The sequence below is a fragment of the Lepidothrix coronata genome, unplaced genomic scaffold, assembly GCF_001604755.1.
Source record: "Lepidothrix coronata isolate B3197 unplaced genomic scaffold, Lepidothrix_coronata-1.0 Scaffold11, whole genome shotgun sequence".
Lineage (NCBI taxonomy): Eukaryota > Metazoa > Chordata > Aves > Passeriformes > Pipridae > Lepidothrix > Lepidothrix coronata.
The window spans coordinates 3,446,975-3,464,176 of record NW_016690191.1 but is presented as its reverse complement, the minus strand read 5'-3'; the positions used below and the strand labels follow the sequence as shown (position 1 = coordinate 3,464,176).

At 43.6% G+C, this 17,202-nt stretch overlaps 1 protein-coding gene across 1 annotated transcript in view; it reads left to right on the top strand.

The window, feature by feature from the left end:
* SLCO3A1 (solute carrier organic anion transporter family member 3A1) overlaps positions 1-17,202 on the top strand; it is a 134,092-nt gene that overhangs the window by 16,949 nt on the left and 99,941 nt on the right. Inside the window, exon 2 of the mRNA XM_017805191.1 lies at positions 5,935-6,400. Coding sequence (XP_017660680.1) covers positions 5,935-6,400 — 466 coding nt within the window. The remainder of the gene's footprint in view (positions 1-5,934; positions 6,401-17,202) is intronic.

Genomic DNA, 17,202 nt, shown 5'->3' with positions numbered 1-17,202 from the left:
GATGCCATTTGCTCTGTCCCACGTGGCTGCTGGAAGAGAGGAGGAGGTGACATCTGAAGAAGTGGGTGGAGATGTGTGGAAGCAGTGGTGTTGTTTCTGGCATGGTCACTTTGGCTCTTCAAGGAATCTTGTGTTTCCTGGCTCCGTAATGGAGGCAGTGGGAGATGGTTTGCGTTTGTTTTCCTTTGGGAACATAGTTGCCAGGCAATTATTTTACACCCTGTAGCAGTGCAGACATGTCTCTTCAAGTCCAATCTATTACCACATAACTGAGAAAATGTATTTTACATTAAAAAGAAGCCTTTTAAAATAGCCCTTCAGGCATAAAGTCAATGTGTTTTCTATATATAACCCTGTATTATTAATACAATGAACTTATCTGTAGACTCTGTGGGTGAATATGACTTGATCATTGGAGATACAAACAATATGATATTCATTTTCAATGCACTGTGTCTCTGTCTCCATAATGGTGCTCCCGGCCTTCAGTTCATTTTTTTAGTGATAAAGTGGAGCAATAGTGTGAAACAGGTCTGTGGATTGTATTTTTGCCGAACATTAATATAAAATAAGCAGCCTATAGAGAAAACAAATTTACCTTGGTTCAGAAATGCCAAGATCTGTAGATTTGGGAGAGAGAGGAATGATGAATGTGAGCATGTATTATTGAAATAAGTCCAGAATGGCATGGTATAAGCTTCTGTGGATTTAGTACAATATAAGTTGCTTTGGCTGGAAAATTTTAAGGTGGTGATTGATTTATTTTTTTTTTTCCGTTTTGATGTGGGTCATTTATCACTGTGTGTGTTATGTGAGATATTTTCCTTTCTCAATCATTGAAGAGTGTTTTAGGGTGGTCATAGGAGGCCCCTTTAGCCTAGGCCTTTTTGAAGTTAGTCTCTGAAGTCATCTGATACAAATGCATGTGTGCAGCCTGCTGTGGCTTGGTAAGAAGAGGAGAGAGTGCAATCATTGTATAAGTTTTAATTACTTCTTGTTATTGTATGTTACAGTGTGTTCACATAAAGGCAGAGGGCTGAGTTACATGATCTTTCTGGATCCCTAGCCTGCTTTCTGCATGAAAAAGGTGTGCAGGTACCCAAACCAGTTTAGTTTGTGGTGGTCCAGTTGGCTGCTCTGGTGTAGAACTAACCTGGAGGGAGGAGCATGAACTTGTGCAGTAACAACAGCTTCACAGTCCTGCTGATGTCTCCGATGCCATAGCTAAATCTAGTGGAGCTGCTCTTAAAAATTAGGTGGGAGATGTCTGGAGTGGGTGAAATGGGAATCATAGAAAAAGGCAGCGAGGCTGGCAGGACTGAGGGCTGTATACAGTGCTGCAGGTGAAGTATTTGCTGGTCAGAGCCCCACTGACCTGCAGGACAGGCATAAGGACCTAAAGGTATCAGGGTACAGCTGTCTTAAGCACAGGTGCATTCCCATAGGAAGCTGTATCTTCAGTGCTGGCCCCATTATTGTGGGTTCTGGCATTTGCCATGATTCCAAGGCTGGCCCTGCCTCTGTCCTCGTGCCTGTTATGGACTTGTCTGGTCCCGTGGGTGGTTTCACACTGCTGACTTCTTGGGGTCAGACCACATGTCTCTGCTGTATCTTGTCTGCATGAGTTCTGCTGGATGTTGTACTGGCTTCCTGGTACCGTTTTGATCTTAGGTTAGAAGCTTTTTTTAACTAAATATCCTCTCAATCAGTTCTTTCCATCTGTGGCAAAACAGCTGTGTAAGTTGACAGGAGCCGGGAAACAGCAGCTTCACAGCTAATAACGTGTGCTCCCGGTGTTTCCCGCTGTGTTGTAGCAGGAGGTTGTCCATCTGAAGCCGCTGTGCTGCCACACCACTCCATTCCCTGCATCCCTGCTATTAAACCAGCATCCACAAGGGCTGTGCTCTTGAATGATCAACCTGATCTCAGCACCCAGGGACTCTGTAATCCTTACAGCCTTTTCACATGACCTCAGTATGTTACAGGGACCTGTGTCATTTGCAACATTTTATGTAACTCTCGATAAAGAGAGCTGGTGTTTGGGAGCAGTGATGGCTGATCTGCTGGGGAGCAGGCTCTTGAAAGGAAATATGGGCAGTACAGTGCTCTTTTATTTCACAGTTACAAGAGCACCAGGAGAATCCCACATGGAAACTGAAGGTATTTAGTCAGGTTCTACCTCATATGCAGGAAGTCCTATCAGGATGGAGCATAGAGGGTGAGAGAATGATGCTAGCCATGGGCAGGTGCTCATTTTGAATAAATGCAGGTAACATCTCTGCTGTGCTAATGCTGATTTTGTAGTTGGTCTTTGTAAGGTCAGAGCCAATGTCATAGGAGAAATTTGGGCTGTGCTCTCTGGGCTGCAGCCACCCTGAATGTAATGCAGTTGTGTTCCTGTTGTTCTCTGGCTAAAAATCTGCACGTTGACAGTTTATTTCCCAGCACTATTTTTATTTTGGGATTTAGGTGGGGTTTTTTCCCCTCGCTGTGACTTGTCAGTGTTTTGAGGCTACTCTCCTGATGCTGGTCTCAGCACTTTGTACTTAGATGCTCTTTCTCTCTGGATGCTCAAGGATGGTATGATGGATTTGTTCTTTCACCATACCCTCCTGCTCCTCATAACCCACTTAGTAAAGAGCTGGTACCACCAGGTAGCAGTGCTACAGTCAGAAGGAGCAAACTGGGAAATGCAGTGTGGTCTGGCCAAAAGATTAAGGACAACTCCTAGCTTTTATCAGGAGGGTTGGAGTTTGCTTTGTGTTGTCATCCTCCTCCTCCTCATTTTATTTCAGGCTCTTCACCAAAGTAAAGCAAGAAAGTGCTAGGGGATGGTGAGACTCTTTTTCCCTGTTTTGAGTGGTTTAGGTTTTGTAAAAAGGAAAAGAACTACTGAAGTCCCACTGAAATAACAGCGAAATGAGAATTGGGACTCTGGGTTTAGTTCCCAGGTTTGTCACCAATTTACTGTCTCTGTCACTGTGAATTGCACTTAAAAATGGTGCAGTATTTTTATCTGGAATCCAGCTGTCCAGAATCTGACCCTTCTGAGGCTTGGCACCCATGTGTTTCTAAACGCTATCCCACTTTCTAGCCACTTATATATATGTATGGTAAAAGCCTAAAATTTGGCAGCCAGGTCAAAATGTGGGAGACATCCAAAGCTAGTTAATACCAGTTGGCCTTGGGAAATCACTTCTGTTGGCTTTCAGTCTTCCAGCCTAAATTATTCCATCAGAAATTAATTTTGTTTACTGTACTTGTCTCATTAATAGTTGGCTCTCTACCTCAGTTTACACAGCTGTAATGAGTAATCATGAGTTTCCTATCTAGGTACAGCTCAGAAATGAGCACCACAGACATGATTTTGCATGGTCAGAGTTACATATTCATCTTGGAGAGATTCCCCATTCTGCCAAAATTGGTGTTCATGGGACCCTAGCTATAGCTGAGTTCCTCTAGGGACGTGCTGGAGGTGGTAGCATAAAGGAGGGTTCCCCTTGCCAGGGCTTTGCATTGTTTAAAGTTTGGTGTTTGCTGTGTGCTGTTCAGGCCAGAAGTCCCACCAGTCTGACTGCACCACCATTAGATCATGCCTTGCAGTAAAAGCAGTCCTGTGTTGTGGGTGATAAATCCTTACCCACAGCGAAGGGTCTGGAACTAGATGATCTTTAAGGTCCCTTTCAAACCAAACCATTCTGTGGTTCTCTGTCACATGAGTGCCTGGTGGGACTGCCTGAGGCAGTGGGATGTTGTCTGTATCCCTCCTCCTTGGTGTGCCTTGTTTTGAAAATACCAACCCAGTGTTTTCTAGAAGTGTCCATCCCCACCTGCTCTGCTCTGCCACAGCTCCCGTGGAGTTGTGGGAGCAGCAATGTCCCTGTTATAGGTGTGAGCTCGAGCACTGCTCGCGTGGCTGAGGTGGCTGGAGCGGGGACAGGCTGTGCTGTGCCCTCGTGCAGAGAACATCATTTTCCCCCATGAATCACAGAGCTGTTTCATCCCAACAGGGACCTGCACCTGGTGTTGCAGGTGAAGTGGTGATCCCTTCTGCCTTTGACACGCACATGCTCACTTGGCTTTGGTGTGGGAAGAATTATTGCTCTTGCACTGCCTTCAGTCAGAGGGTTCAATTTTTAGGTTTTTCCTCCTTTCCTTCCTTAGTTCTTGGCTCTGCAGTGGGGGAGGATTACAGTAGTAGTATAAAATAACAGCCTGTATGAGAAGAAGGCTGAATTTTCAGAAAACATTACAACAGTCCAGTTTTGGAGATCTGACTTGGACACTTACCAGAGTCAGGTTTGGGAGCTCCTGCTTATGCAAAGCAGCAGAAGTGGGTTGTTTCCATTTCCTATTTTGTTGCCGACAGGGCTGTCTTTGTCCAACTGTGCCCTGGTGTACCCTAGCAGAGGCTAACTGCCCCCGGAGAAGAGCTGCTGTCAGAATACTTTAAAGTCGGTCAGACTGGCTCCTGCTTCGTGAGGTTTATCAGCAAAGATTTTCAGTGCCTCCAGTGGGAGGCTATTTTTATTCTATCCAGGGGCTACCTTCTGCTCTGAGGTCTTTTTCACATTTTTTTTGGAATAGAGAAACCTGCCTCTTTTAGGACAACCTTAAATATCTTCATCTTTTCCAGTCTGAAAAACTAGATAGTTTTTTTAGTAAAGGTAAAAGTTTTTGGCATTTCTGTGACGTCCAAGATTTCTTTTGTTGGTTTTGGGTTTTTTTTACTGTATAAGAGGCACACTGCCATAGACATGAGAATGCCCTGTGTTTTCCCTTGAGCAGGCCTGACAGCAAGTGAGGTACCTAATGGTTCATCCTTCATGCTCTGATCAGTGCTATGACTGTTGCAGAAAATCCACATTGTGTTTCATTGCACCATGTAATCAAGATTGGAAGAGCTCTCAAGAGATGATCTGGTTCATTTTCCTGCCCTATGGCAAGATCAGTCATACCTGTGTCTTTCCTGACAGATGCTGGTCTGTGTTCTTTTAAAGGCCTCTGCAGCTTCTCCAGGCAGCATGTTTCAGTGCCTCAGAATCCTTACCAGTAAAAGTCTCCCCACCTTGTATTTAACCGGAATCATCTCTACTGCAGTTTAAACTTGTCACTTCTTGTCCTGTCCATTTGAATTCAAAGAACAGGTCATTCCTTTTCGCAGCAATGTTAAATATTTGAGGACTATTCATGTGCTTCTCTCTTCTTAATGTTAAATAACCCATATTTGTTAAATCACCTCTTCTTCATGGTGGATTTAAATCTTCTATGTAAACCTTAATTGGCCTGTCTTCTCAAAAATACTCTGTGACGATTCCAGTCATTAACTAATCCACAAACAGTTTAAACCCTTTGATCAGCATTTTATTTATATACTTTAGTAGCAGCTTTCTGTGCCAACCAAACTGCGTATTTTTACGTCACTGTCTCCAGCTGACTTGTGCTGGTGTGCAAACAAAGTATCCACAGGGTTGTCTGTTGCTCCCTAACTGCAATTCCTTCCAAAGGGAAGGCTGAGTGCCTGGCATGGTGTGGTTTGTGCCTTGATTCTGTGGGACAGCGCACTGTGAATGTTGTGCCTTCAAATAGAAAGCGAGCCCAAAGAAAGGCTAACCAATCATGGAGTCGGGGGTGTCTGCAGGCATCCAAAATATACATTGATGGATGCAGGAATTTGGAAATGGACATGTGCTCAGACAGGTGGTAGGCTGGGAAATGTCACTTGGTATTAGGACCTTCTGATGTGGCTGTATTTGAGTAGTCAGGTCATGCTTGGAGGTCAACTACTATACTGTGATTTGGATGCCCTTGATGTGTATGTTTTCGGCTCCAAGGAAAAGTCAAGGAAATTTACACTTTAGCAGTACATATGGGGAGGGCAAAAGGCAGGTCATACTCCCTTTCAGTAATCTTCTCTGTATTTCTCTGTTGTAGGTGAGTGTTTTAACCACCTTGGAGCGGCGATTCAACCTTCAGAGTGCTGACGTGGGCGTCATTGCCAGCAGCTTCGAGATCGGCAACCTGGCCCTCATCCTCTTCGTGAGCTACTTCGGAGCCCGAGGACACCGACCACGCTTAATAGGATGTGGAGGGATAGTCATGGCCTTGGGTGCCCTCCTTTCCGCATTGCCTGAATTTCTGACCCATCAGTACGAATATGAGTCGGGAGAAATACGCTGGGGGGCTGAAGGGAGGGATGTGTGTGCTGTCAACGGGTCCTCCAGCGATGAGGGACCAGACCCGGACCTTATCTGCAGGAATAGAACTGCTACCAACATGATGTACTTGCTGCTCATTGGAGCACAGGTCCTCCTGGGCATTGGTGCTACCCCTGTCCAGCCCCTGGGAGTTTCCTACATCGACGACCACGTGAGGCGGAAAGATTCCTCCCTGTACATAGGTAAGGCTCTCTGAGCTTCTCACTGAAGGCTTTCCCTCTTGTTTGCTGTTTGATGCCAGTGGAAGGGATGCCTCGAGGTCTCTTCTCCGTGTGCTGCTGTGCTTGTGAAGGCAACTTGGCACAGGGCCCTATATCAAGCAGCAGGGAAATACACTGATGTTTGCTCATTTTGTAGCAATGGTAAAGGTTGATGGCCATGGTGATTATTACTGGATGGTTAGGAAGATGCTTACTCCTGCTGTTGTGATTGCCCAGATTGCTTTAAATTCAGATATTGGTGACTTAACTGTTGAGTTTTGGCTGAAAAATTTTCAAGTGGTATGTGTGGTGATGATTGAGGTGGGGTTTTCCCCCCCCCCAAGATACCCTAGTTCTGTTCCTGTTCCAAAGCACATGTCTGAGTGGTCACTGCAATATAAGGAGACTGAGAGAACACGCATGTCTTGTCACTCCCACTGTCACATTTTAGCAAGGAAGTGCCTGTTAAGGCTCGGGTGCTGTGACCCAGGATGCTGTGGCAGGACCCTTGATAATGTGATCCCTGTAATGGAATGGGATGCGGAAGCTGATGAGGTCTATTTTGAGATACAATGAGCCTGAAGTAGTTTCTGGTGATCACATTGCAAAATTCTTTCAGGTGGTTAAGCTATGAAATTTGGCTTTGGTTACCCAGTGAAACATCTCTGTTATTGGGGTAAAGTGCTTGTGGGTTTCAGCAGTTGTTCCCACTCCCAACAGGTTTAAAGAGGATGCTGTGGGTGAAGTTGTTCTTTAAAAAAACCTGCCAGCTTGGCTCATTCTTCTTTCTGCAGGACTTGTCAGTAGATAAATTGCTCCAATGCAACAAATCCGTGAAGTGTGTCCTGCCATTAATGAGACCCTTCTACACTTGTTAACATAGTTTCTAGTAACCAAAACTGTGCACTTGTCCCATCATCACTGTCTTGACGTGACTTTCGACTTAATGGATGATCCCATTACTCTTTGGGTTTTTTCCAAAGACTTTTGTAGCAAGTTCCCAAGTGTAACTGAATGCAGCTGGGAGTGGCCATCGACAGCAAAACTGAACACTCCTGTTGACTTTGGATGAAGTTCAGTGTCTTGGGATGGGGTAGAAGCCTATTGGAAAGCCTATTGCTATGGTATTCCTGGATGTATTGCTACTTCACTTCAAGAGGTTCATCTCCCTATTCAAAGTGTGTCCATGTTTTTCTGTAACTGGCCATAAAATCATAGTATTTCACCATTGAGCCTTGTCCTTGGATCGTTATTCACCTTCACTTGGTTCTGTAAGTGCTCGCAAGGGATCCACTGGATAAAAAAAGGTGATATATAAAATACAAGAACCCAAAGGTGAATAATGAGACTAAATTCACTGGAGCAACTCTGCCAACACCATAAATGATGAGCTGGAATTAAGAGTGATTCTAAGATTATCTATCTAAAGATTATCTATTATAAATAACTATATAGAGAAGTAGCAACTTCTTTCAGTCTGTTCCATGGGCATTTTTAAGCAATACTTCATGTCTGAGAACAGACTGCAGGAGGGTGCATGAGAGGAGGATTAGGGAGAGTGATTCTTTTTGTTCCTGAGATACATTCATCTTGTATGCTAAAATAACATCTTTAAAGTTGGCAGTTCAACTGTAGCTGGGAAAATACTGCCAGAAAATGATTTCTGCTTACTATATGCTGCTTTATTATTTTTCCTGCAGAGATATGTTTCTGATCATGTTCCTTTCTACAGGTAGAGTTTAAAAAAAAAAAAAAGAAAACAAGCATTTTTGGGTTGTTTGCTTTCTGGCTTTAGCTATCAAAATCATAATCTGAATTTCTACATATGAATTATGGATTGCATAAGAGTGGATGTGTGTGCACACTCAACCAGCAATGAGGTTTAATATCTGCCCTGTCCTAACCTATCTGTCACAAGTTGAGTTTCAGATATTGGATGATTAATTCTTACATCAACCTACAGTCAATTTGGCTAGTGAAAATAAAAGCTAACAGGAAAAAATCTATTCCACAAATGAATATAAATGGAGAAGAAAGTAATGGAAATGTCATCTTATGTTTGTGGATACTTGAGAGGAGGTCAAATTCCTCAGTTTAAGTGTTGTTTGAGAATTATTTGATCAGATTTGTCTTTAACTGATTATTTTTGTTGGTGTCATCAATGCAGTTTTCAGTGGCCTTAGCAGAAAGCTGGCTGAGCATCTTACCCACTTCATTCTGCTCTGTTTTGCAGAGGAAGTAACTGCAGAGTGGATACTGTCACTGTGCTATATTTATATCAGTTTGCTTTCTCATAATAGCACACCCACTCAGTGGGGGCTACACTGTGTGTGACCAGATAAAATGTTTTTGAGTAAGTTCCCGCAGTTGAAATTAGGAGCAAATCTGGCATAGATCGTTCTCTCAGGATAAAAACTTATTAATAGCAGTGATAATAGTCTGACTGAACTTTCTGTAATGGCTGGCTGTGGCTGAGAAATGATCGGATTGACCAGTTCGTGCTGTCTTTAGTTCACTGCTTATATCGAGTACGTAGGTGCTGCATTGGGCTGTATTGTGGCTGGGAGGAAGAAACCTGACAGCTAAGGACTTGTCATTGTTCACCTCGACAACAAAAACCCTTGTGTCCCAAGGCAGTGAATTAGAAATAACTTTGTGCAGTGAGAGGGCTTTTTTTCCTCCTTCTGAGTTGTACAGGAGTTAAGTGGAGTAACAATATCTAATACAGTCACTTTACAGTGAAATGACAATACAGGAAGACTCCTGGTTATTAAAAAAAAATCCAAACCCCAAGAACACTGCCCCCAAAAGCACCTTCTTTTTATATTAATGTGTGTGCAGACTAATGCAGATGTGACACCACATGGAATTTAAAGTTGTGCTTTGACTTTAATGGTTAATGCAAGTAGTAGCATCTGTAGAATATAATATTTTTCTGGCTATGAAGTCCATTAAATCTGTCATGTGGTTTCTCTGCAGTGACAAGCACACAGGAGGTTGTGGGCAGTGCACCTCTCTTGTGCATCCTTTGAGGCAGAGGTTGCTTGGGCTTATGTTCTGCCAAGGAGGTGGAGATTCATAAAGTTTCATAATTAGAGAGATGAGTGAGATATTACAGGAGGATTCCTCTGTGGCATGGGCTGCTGACTTGTAGTTTCATGTTTCTTGAGCTAATAGCAGATTTTTTTTGGTGCCTGCAATATGTTGCTACCAAATCCAAAACATAATCTGTTGCTCTAGTAACCAGACCTAGGAAAAAGGGCTGCGTGGTGGTAACCCAGGCAAATGGAATCAGAGATGAGTGCACGAAAATACTCACCAAAGGATGTTCTAAAGAGAACGCACTTGTGCTGTAACAGAGTTAGAAAGATTGTGGGACTGTGCTTGCTCTGGCTAATCATAGAATCAGAACAGTTTGGGTTGGAAGGGACCTCAAAGATCCTCTAGCTCCAACCCTCCTTGCCATCAGTAGGCACACCTTTCACTAGACCAGGTTGCTGTTGGAAGTTGGGAAAAACGTTCTCATTTGGTGCTGGTTTGATTGTGTCTCTCTGAGTCTGATTTTGCATTTAAGATCTGAGCTCCCATCTAGAGATTTCCAAACAAGCAGATTAATTTTATCTGTGTATTTATTGGCATTTGGCATAAGTAACCTCTTTTAGTGGAGGAATTCATCACTCCTGCAGACTGTGCAGGGATTGTTACTGCTCCATCTTCACAAATGTCAACGAAATTTGTGGCATTGTTTATTTTAAAGGAGGAGAAGTATGTTGAAGACTACTTACTACACCCTGCTTTTCTCTACCCACTAATGACTCACTTGACATTTCCCTCTTTAGTTCATTTTCTGCTCAGTCTTGCTGAGTTTTGCTGAAATCAATGAAGACTTTGTCATTAAGAGGGGAATCAGAGGCATAGTGGAGCTGATACAAAGGGGAAAAAAACCTGATCTGACAGTGGTTCTGTGGATTTGCTGCCTCTCAGATGAGCAAGACCTTGCAAATGTTTTCTGGTCACTGGAGTACCTGTGCCGTTCTCGGCAGTGCTTTGGGTGTTTCATTAGAGCCAGAGCAGTGATGCTAATAAGGTTATTAGCAGTCCTGATACAGGCCTTCTGGCCTTCTTGCTGCATTTAACATTTGCTGATAAAAGTTGTTGCATCTTGTCTAGAACATAGTTACCTGTAGAGCAGCATGAGTAGCTTCTGGGAGCCAGTATTTGATGTGGGACAATGAAGGGCTGTATTGTACAGAGGAAGTTGCTATTATTCTGCCTCCTGTTGATGGAGGAAATTGATATTGATGTTGGAAGGAGCACTGCCAGATTGTGGGACTCATTCAGCAGAATGCTGTGTTGATCTTTAATGTATCAGAGGTTCTCTTAAAGTTTGTTGAAGCTGTCTCAGTGTTAACATTGTGGACAAATACTTCACAAGGACCCACCACTTGGGACTCCTCACGGACTTGCAGAAACTGCTGTCATGTGAAGAATGACTTAAAGGAAATCCCAGAAGGGGCAAGTCTTGAGTCAAGGAGTAAGTGATGAGGAGTGATGAATGCTCCCGAGTTATTGCTGTGCAAGGGTGTGCCTGAGTGCAGTGCGCTCAGGGGCAGAGAGCTGTCCTTGGCCTGTTTCATGACAGGGTGGAGGAATGGAAAAATGGGTAACTCAGCTCTGCTGAATGTACCTGTTTAGCTGCTTTCTTCTATGTTATCTCCCAGGCTTCTGGCCTTTTCCATGTGTATTTTTGTTTGTCAAATGGTTGTTCCAGCTGTTACCCTTGGTGTAAGAGGACAACTTAACAGGATGGTGTGTCCTTTCCACATCTGCCCAGATGGGACTAACCCTGTAAAGGGGACAGGACCCTGCATTGCAGCCACTGGCTTTGACCTTTGTAGCAGCATGGGGTTACTTGGCATCAAATCTGTAGAAGCACTTCTTGTTTTGTGATGACAGAGAGACTCTCACTTCTGATGCTTTCTTGCTTGCTCTAAGCACCAACTCAAGATTTGCTGCAGAGAAAGACAAACATGCCCTAGTTGGAATCTTGCTGTCTCCAGGGATAAATTTGTCCATTTGAAAAATCACTTGTGGTAGCTTATGTCAGTCAAAATGACAGCAGCCATTGTGTTTTGGAGAAGCAGAAACATTTTCTCGACTGACAAAAATTAAACCTGAGAGTTAGTATCTATGGTGGTGAGATAATAGCAAGTTATCAGCATAAGATGCTGAATTCATCAGAGTTTGAGTCAACGTTTTTTATGTGGTAACACAGAGAAATAGTGCTTGGATTTCTCAGGGGGAAGCTCATGTTGGTAAGATAAGCAGTTGCTGTGAATTTTGAAACCACTCATTTACTGTATATCTGATATTGATGCACTCTAATACATGTAATGAATACTAAAAAAAAAAATCAAAAAGGAAATGAGATTTCTGATTTTATAAATATAAGCAAAAATGTGTTCAGGAGTTGCCAGTTTTGTCTGTTAACTGCTAAAAAGGCTCTTACACAGAGGATAAATGTATTTTGCTCAGTCTTACTCTTTCCAAATATTTCAAATTTCTTGACATGTATGTTTGAACCTACTTCTAAACCCTAGCAAGTGGAATTATTGTGTGTTTATAGCATACAGGTCACATCACCAGCTTCTTGGGGCCCTCCTTTGATGTGTATTGATTGGAAGGTCTTTAGAACCTGCTTGAGAGGTCTGTACAGCTCTGCCCATCCTGGCTGCTTATCCTTTCCCTCCTCACAGTGTTTCCCACATGGCTGTACTCCTTCCTTGTGTGCTCATTTGTGGTCTGCAAACAACATGAGTACTTTATTCACATTAGCCCTTCTTGCAGGAACATGCTTCTCTGAGCTCACCCACTTGAGGCTCTGCCAGCCTTGTGCATTCCTTACCCCTTTTCTGTTTAAAGCCTGCTGCTACAAAGTCTTTTGTAGTGGATTTTAGGTGACTCCTGTCTGTTGTAGTTCCTCTGTGTGCCCACTCAACGCCCACAAGCTACCCTGTGAGTTTGTCCACCCCCATGTAGGCACACGCCTTGTGAGGGGTGAGCGCTCCCTCCAGAGAATTGCTTTTCTCCTTGCTGGTATAGGCAGTTTTATAGGTATGTAATATTTTTAGCCTAAAGACTTGACGGAATTCTGTAATGGTTTTGTTCGGTAAATGCATCCTCCTACGGGTGATTTGGAGAGCCTTTCCTTTCTGTCACAGTCTCCCAGGGGTTGACAAAGACACGGTATTAGCGCTGAGCTCCAAGGAGTGCTGCTGCCAGCGTGAGTGCTGTGATGCCTGTTCATTACTGAAAGGTGTCTTTGCATCAGATTCACTGGGTTGTCTTCCCCCTGGACTAACTGTGATCAGATTAAATTACATGGCTTCATGCGGATATACTGGTATTAACCCACTGATCCATTGATAACCTGCAGCCTTTTATAATTATGCCCCTTTGGGAAGAGATCATTTGCTGTGTGTCAGCAGGGCTGGCTCAGTTACACATGTCCCCTTTTACAGCACTAGTGGTAATATCCTGGAAAATTAAATGGAAACACAAACAAGTGTGTAGGGTGTCTTAGAGCAGTAGCAATAATCAATTAATGGGAATAACCTTTCCCACTGCAGGCAGGAAGGCTATTGTGAAAGGCGGTAGCTGAATGGATATATTTATTCAATTAAATAGATATATGCACAAAGTCATAACTGCTGTGGGCTCCATTATTTTACAGCAATTGCTCCAGTTATCTTAACCTTCTGCTAATAGCTTTTTTTTGTTATGAGCTGAGTAAATAAAGCTTGGGTCTAACACAAATGACTTCGTGTGAAAGCATATTGAAGGTGGGAGCTATTTTCATGTTACTCTGTGCTCTCTGTGTACTCTGCAGCTGATTTTTGGCTTTATTGGGATTTGCTGACTCTGATGTCTGTAAAAATCACTCCATTTGCAGAGCATGTTGGTTTCTTTCTGTAGGGTACTTAAAATAGCCATCAGCTGGGAGAGCCTAGTGAGGTCCATCATTCGTGGGGCAGCCTCTTTAGTGCAGTGCCCTTGTCATTTAAATGGCAGATATGCAGAGGACAGTCCTAAGGTTCTTAAAATTAATTAAATAGATTGGAAGGTGCTGAGTTGCTTATGTCAAGAGCTGAAGGCTCTATTGTACCTTCTTGATGGCAGAAGCAGTAGAGAGCTGGTGTGTGCCAGTCTTGGCACTTCTCCTGGGAACTTGACTGAGGCTCCTCAACTCATTGCAGATAAGGAGCCTCTAGATATTTTGACCCGTTTGCAGGCTGGCACTGGGGACACTTGGGGCTGTGTTTAGCGTGTGCCTTCCCACGCTGAGATAAGGTACAGGACCTGTACCTTGCCAGCAGGATTCAGGGCACTGGCCAGGTGTTACTTGGTTATCTGCAGGACAAGGTGCTTGTATGAGCATATAGGAGAACGCAAAAATTCTTTTCACACGAGCTCCTGCTTTCCCTCTTTCAAAACTGCCTCTCCTGTTGCTGGGTGAGGCACTTGATCAAGTTTTTTGCCCTTTGGAGAGGTCACTGGAGGTCTGAGCTGGTGCTGGGCAAGCTGACACACCCTTTCGGTGCCAAATAAGTGCTATTTGAGTAACCTCCTAAAAGTGTTTGTTTTTGTGAAGTTCCAAGCAGTGCCACGGCACAAACGTGTGGGTCTGTTGACACACAGGGCCTGGCAGTGCTCAGCTGCCAAAGCTGGTATAATGTGTGTTTTTTATCCTGCCTGCTTTGCTGTGCACTGGTGACTCTGTGCAGGTCACTCCCCAGTGTAGCAGCAAAAGAGCAGAGATCCATCCCTTAGGATTGTGGGGAACAGCACAGGGAGAGCTCTGTCCAGAGGCTGTGAGGGACATGGCAGATCAGGCTCTGGATGAGATTTCCTCAAGGCTACATGTGTAACTGGCATGATGTGTCCAACAGGTGCCTGCCAGCGTGACAGCTCATTGTATGAACCTGAGTATTTGAAAATTAACGGTGTTAACACCAGAGGAACAGCTGTGATGTGAGTCGAAGAATCATGGAATAGTTTGGGTTGGAAGGGACCTTTAGAGGTCATCTAGTCCAACTCCCTGCCATAAGCAAGAACATCTTCAAGTAGACCAGGTTGCTGAGAGCCCTATCCAGCCTTGTCTTGAATATTTCCAGGGATGGGGCAGCTACCACCTGTCTGGGCAACCTGTGCCAATGTTTCGTGACCCTCTTCATAAAACATTTCTTCCATATATCCAGTCTGAATCAACCCTCTGTTAGTTTTAAACCATTATCCCTTGTCCTATCTCAACAGGCGCTGCGAGGGTGTGAGATGGCCCTGCAGTGTGAGGCTTGGGGCAAAGGTGCTGTGGGGAGACATTGATGCAGTCTCACTAACTGCAAGTATCTGATTACATCTGATGGACCAGCCTGGAGGAAAAAGTGTGGCCACAAGTAATGGGTACCTCGTAAAACAAAGATAAAATTCCTTGACATGCTTTGTGGTCACCTTATAAGCCGTGAGAAGAGCAAGTGGACTAGGAGTCCTCCCCTGGTGTGGTGAATTTTGAAATTTTATGAATTTATTTGCATAAATATATAAATCTGGGGTATTTCAGCTAGGAACTTTGGCTTTGGACAAATGCTTCTGGGTTTGCTTTGTCAAAGTTTGGTTGTTTGGTTCAAAGTTGGTATCTGGTCCCAAAATTGCTCCTTTGAACTTTGATCTTTTGAAAGGACTCAGTCTTCCTTCAGATTTCTTTTTGCCAAGGTACAGCCAGGTCATTAACTGTACTGCTAATGAGGTATTTAGCTTTTCCTAAGAGGGAGGCCTGCTCTCACTAAACCCCCTTTTGATTTCAGTAATAGGGATTTTGTCTGAAGGAGACTATCCAAATTTGGCCCTTTATTTACCAATTAAAATGTGAGGATTTAAATAGTTTCTTGGATAGAAGTTAACAACATCACGTTGCTCTTTGACTTAATACCTCAGAGCACTTGAGTGCAGCCAGGACAAGACTGTCTCTGTGACAAGGTGCAGGATGTGGCTAAAGGGAGCAGATCAAAGCAATAGCTTAAATTCAGTTCAAACAGGTAGAAGAGCAAGATGCTCTGTGCTTTCCTCTCTGTGTCTCTCTGCTTACCTCACCTTTTCCCTGCGGTTTTCTGTACATTCCTGTCTTCATTGTTAGACAAACCATTCCCAATGTAGCTGTTTGTACAACATAGAAATAGTGCTTATTAGAGTTTGAAAGAAATAATATTAGTGGGTAAAAAAAGACAACTGGGACAACTTTGCTGTATTAGTCATTGCTGCAGAGACCAATTACCCGTGTGATGAAAGACCACCTGTATCTTGTTAGCCATCAGCTGCAACATATGGATGTCCTAATTCAATCAGACGGATCATCCCAAGAATAACACTTGTTAGAGAAAGCTTTTTCTCATCAGACAGTTATAAACTATGTGCTGGGGTTATAGACTGAAGGGGTGGTAGCATACAAGAAGTGAACTATAAAGTCCCCTGACTGTGCTGTCAAGGTGTCTTGAGGACTGATTAATGCTTTACTGGCCTCAGCAATCAGTTCCCTCTTAGCTTTCTGTTAATTTTGGGCACTTGTTGGTTTTGTGGTATAGAGGGGGGTATATGTGTGTTCAATACTTCCCCTCCTCATTTTACATAAAAACTCACATTCCTGCAATGCAAGTGAACAGATGTTTTACTTCACTTCTGTTTTGTCTCATTGCATATCTTCATGCATGTCCTCTGTAAATGTGCTGTTCTGGTGGGAGACAAGCATGCTGTGTTGTAGATTGTGCAGGAAGCAGCATTGCAGGAAACCAAATTATTTCCAATAGTTCTGTGTAAGCTGTGGAGAGTCTCCCTTAGGTGCCAGAGGGTAAGAGGTTCCTAGGGAGAGAAAACACCTATTTGATCAGCTGAGGCAGCTAGAAAACAGACATGTTCATGCTTGGTGGACCTTGTTCTGACCAGTGTGACTGCTCATATTCAAGAATATTTACATTTTGTTTCCCAGTTGTCACCTGATCTGGTAAGATATACTTCTTGTCCATCCAAACCTTGCTTTGCTTCCTGTGTTGGTGAGAATTCTGTATCAAAAGGAAACAGTCTCTTCTGTAATTGTACACCACACCTCTGCAGGAGTTTAGTGTCCTGAAGGTACCTGATTTATAAGTAGTAGCAAAACTCAAGTTAAGCATGGGTTAAGCAAATACTCCTACTCCAGTAATGTCTCCAGGGTTATAAAACAAGTTGGCAGGAGGATGAGATTTGTTCCCAGGAATTCTGACTAGTGCTCTGCAATTGGTCTGAGAACTAAAGAATTTCACTGCATTCCTGCAAAGCAATGTATCTTCAGTGGCTGCAAACATTCCTTCCTTTTCAGTGTCAGAGGGATTACTGGTTCTGGCTTTTTGTCTGCTACCATTAGCTTGCTCCACCTCTGCAAACTATGTTTAATTTGTCTCCAAGAGCTGGATGATTAAACTGAGACCAAAACTGTCTTTGCACAATGGAGAGAGACTATTTACAAGGGCATGTAGTGACAGGACAAGGGGGAATGTCTTCAAACCGAAAGAGAGTAGGTTTAGATTAGATATTAGGATGAAATTCTTTACAGTGAGGGTGGTGAGGTGCAGGAACAGGTTGCCCGGAGCAGCTGTGGATGCCCCATGCCTGGAAGTATTCAAGGTCAGGTTGGATGGAGCTCTGAGCAACTTGGTCTGGTGGAATATGTCCCACTACCCATGGGGGGGGGTGTTGGA